Here is a 1,157-nt window from a genome sequence, read left to right on the forward strand (position 1 = left end):
GACAGCTGGAGTAAGACACTCAGTAGATTTAGGAATATTTATGGCACACCACAATGTAGAGATTAGGTAAACACAAGCTATCATTAGGGATAATAAAAATACTTTCCCGAATATTTTCAACCCTTAGATATAACATCTTCCCATTTCTACCTTGAAGCCCATTCAAATGGTGTAATGCAGGAAAATGATTCATTCTTTGCTTATTATATTCAACCAGTGGTTCCCACTACAGAGCAAAATGTAATTTAGCTTTGCTTTAAATCGTGTTATTCCTTGGTGCAACAATCTTCCATCGGGTTGGAAGTGAATAAATTTCACTTATATACAACACTGTGCACTCTAATAATACATGAACCTGTCTCAGCCCAATGTAATGTAATATCACACTTCTACATTAAGAAACTAAAATACTAAAATGACTGTTTACATGACTGCTTCTGTGACAAAAGCTACACAGTATTGTGCAGTCCACAGAGCAACTTGAGGCTCAGTTACCACACTCACATGGAGAGAAACACCAAGTGTCAAATATTTATGAGCTGGACAAACCTGAAAAGCTAAATGACCATTATCATTTTGCATCCACCTGTTTTGTTTGATTGAAGATTGATTTTATTTTACAACTGCACAGATTGAGTAAATACTGCCATGCTGGGCGGGAATCTCGAGAGGAAATGCTGTAAAAGCTGGACTCATGGGTTAATAATTATGAGCAATATTGATACATAAATTGTATTTACCATAGTCCACCTGTGTGTTTTCCTTCCGGTGACTCGGGCTATACAGAAAGCAAATCAATGTAAGCAGAGTAATCAAAGGGTTTTGAACTTGAAACTTACCGTACTGATCCACACGTTTGACCAAATGCCCAGGAGGGTAACTGTGTTGTTGGTGTGTGCGTGGTGTGTGTTGTGTTGTGCGTGATGTATGTGTATTCTGACACAATGGTCCTGTTGTCACCAGTGAAAGGGGCTCGTTCTCAGAAAGCAGGCTAGAAATAGCCTCTGACAAACCTTGTTGGCTTCAGAGGACGTGTGTAGCTGTGTGTGTGCATGCACGTGTTGTGTGTTGGTGCTGTGTGTGAAAGAAGGAGAGAATAGAAGGTGCAAAGCCCCGACAGCGACAGAGGCTTTTTGACAGAACAATCCTGCACGCAC

General features: G+C 40.2%; 1 protein-coding gene across 2 annotated transcripts in view; it reads right to left on the minus strand.

Annotated features, from left to right (window-relative positions):
- Positions 1-1,157, minus strand: part of myot (myotilin) — a gene marked incomplete at its 5' end in the record, with an annotated part of 8,690 nt that overhangs the window by 6,123 nt on the left and 1,410 nt on the right. For both annotated transcript variants that reach the window (XM_035669916.1, XM_035669915.1), the window contains 1 exon segment: positions 741-778. In XM_035669916.1, the coding sequence (XP_035525809.1) occupies positions 741-778 (38 nt within the window).

Source organism: Morone saxatilis, unplaced genomic scaffold, assembly GCF_004916995.1.
Source record: "Morone saxatilis isolate NCDOM2014 unplaced genomic scaffold, NCSU_SB_2.0 Contig22, whole genome shotgun sequence".
NCBI classification, from domain to species: Eukaryota; Metazoa; Chordata; class Actinopteri; family Moronidae; genus Morone; species Morone saxatilis.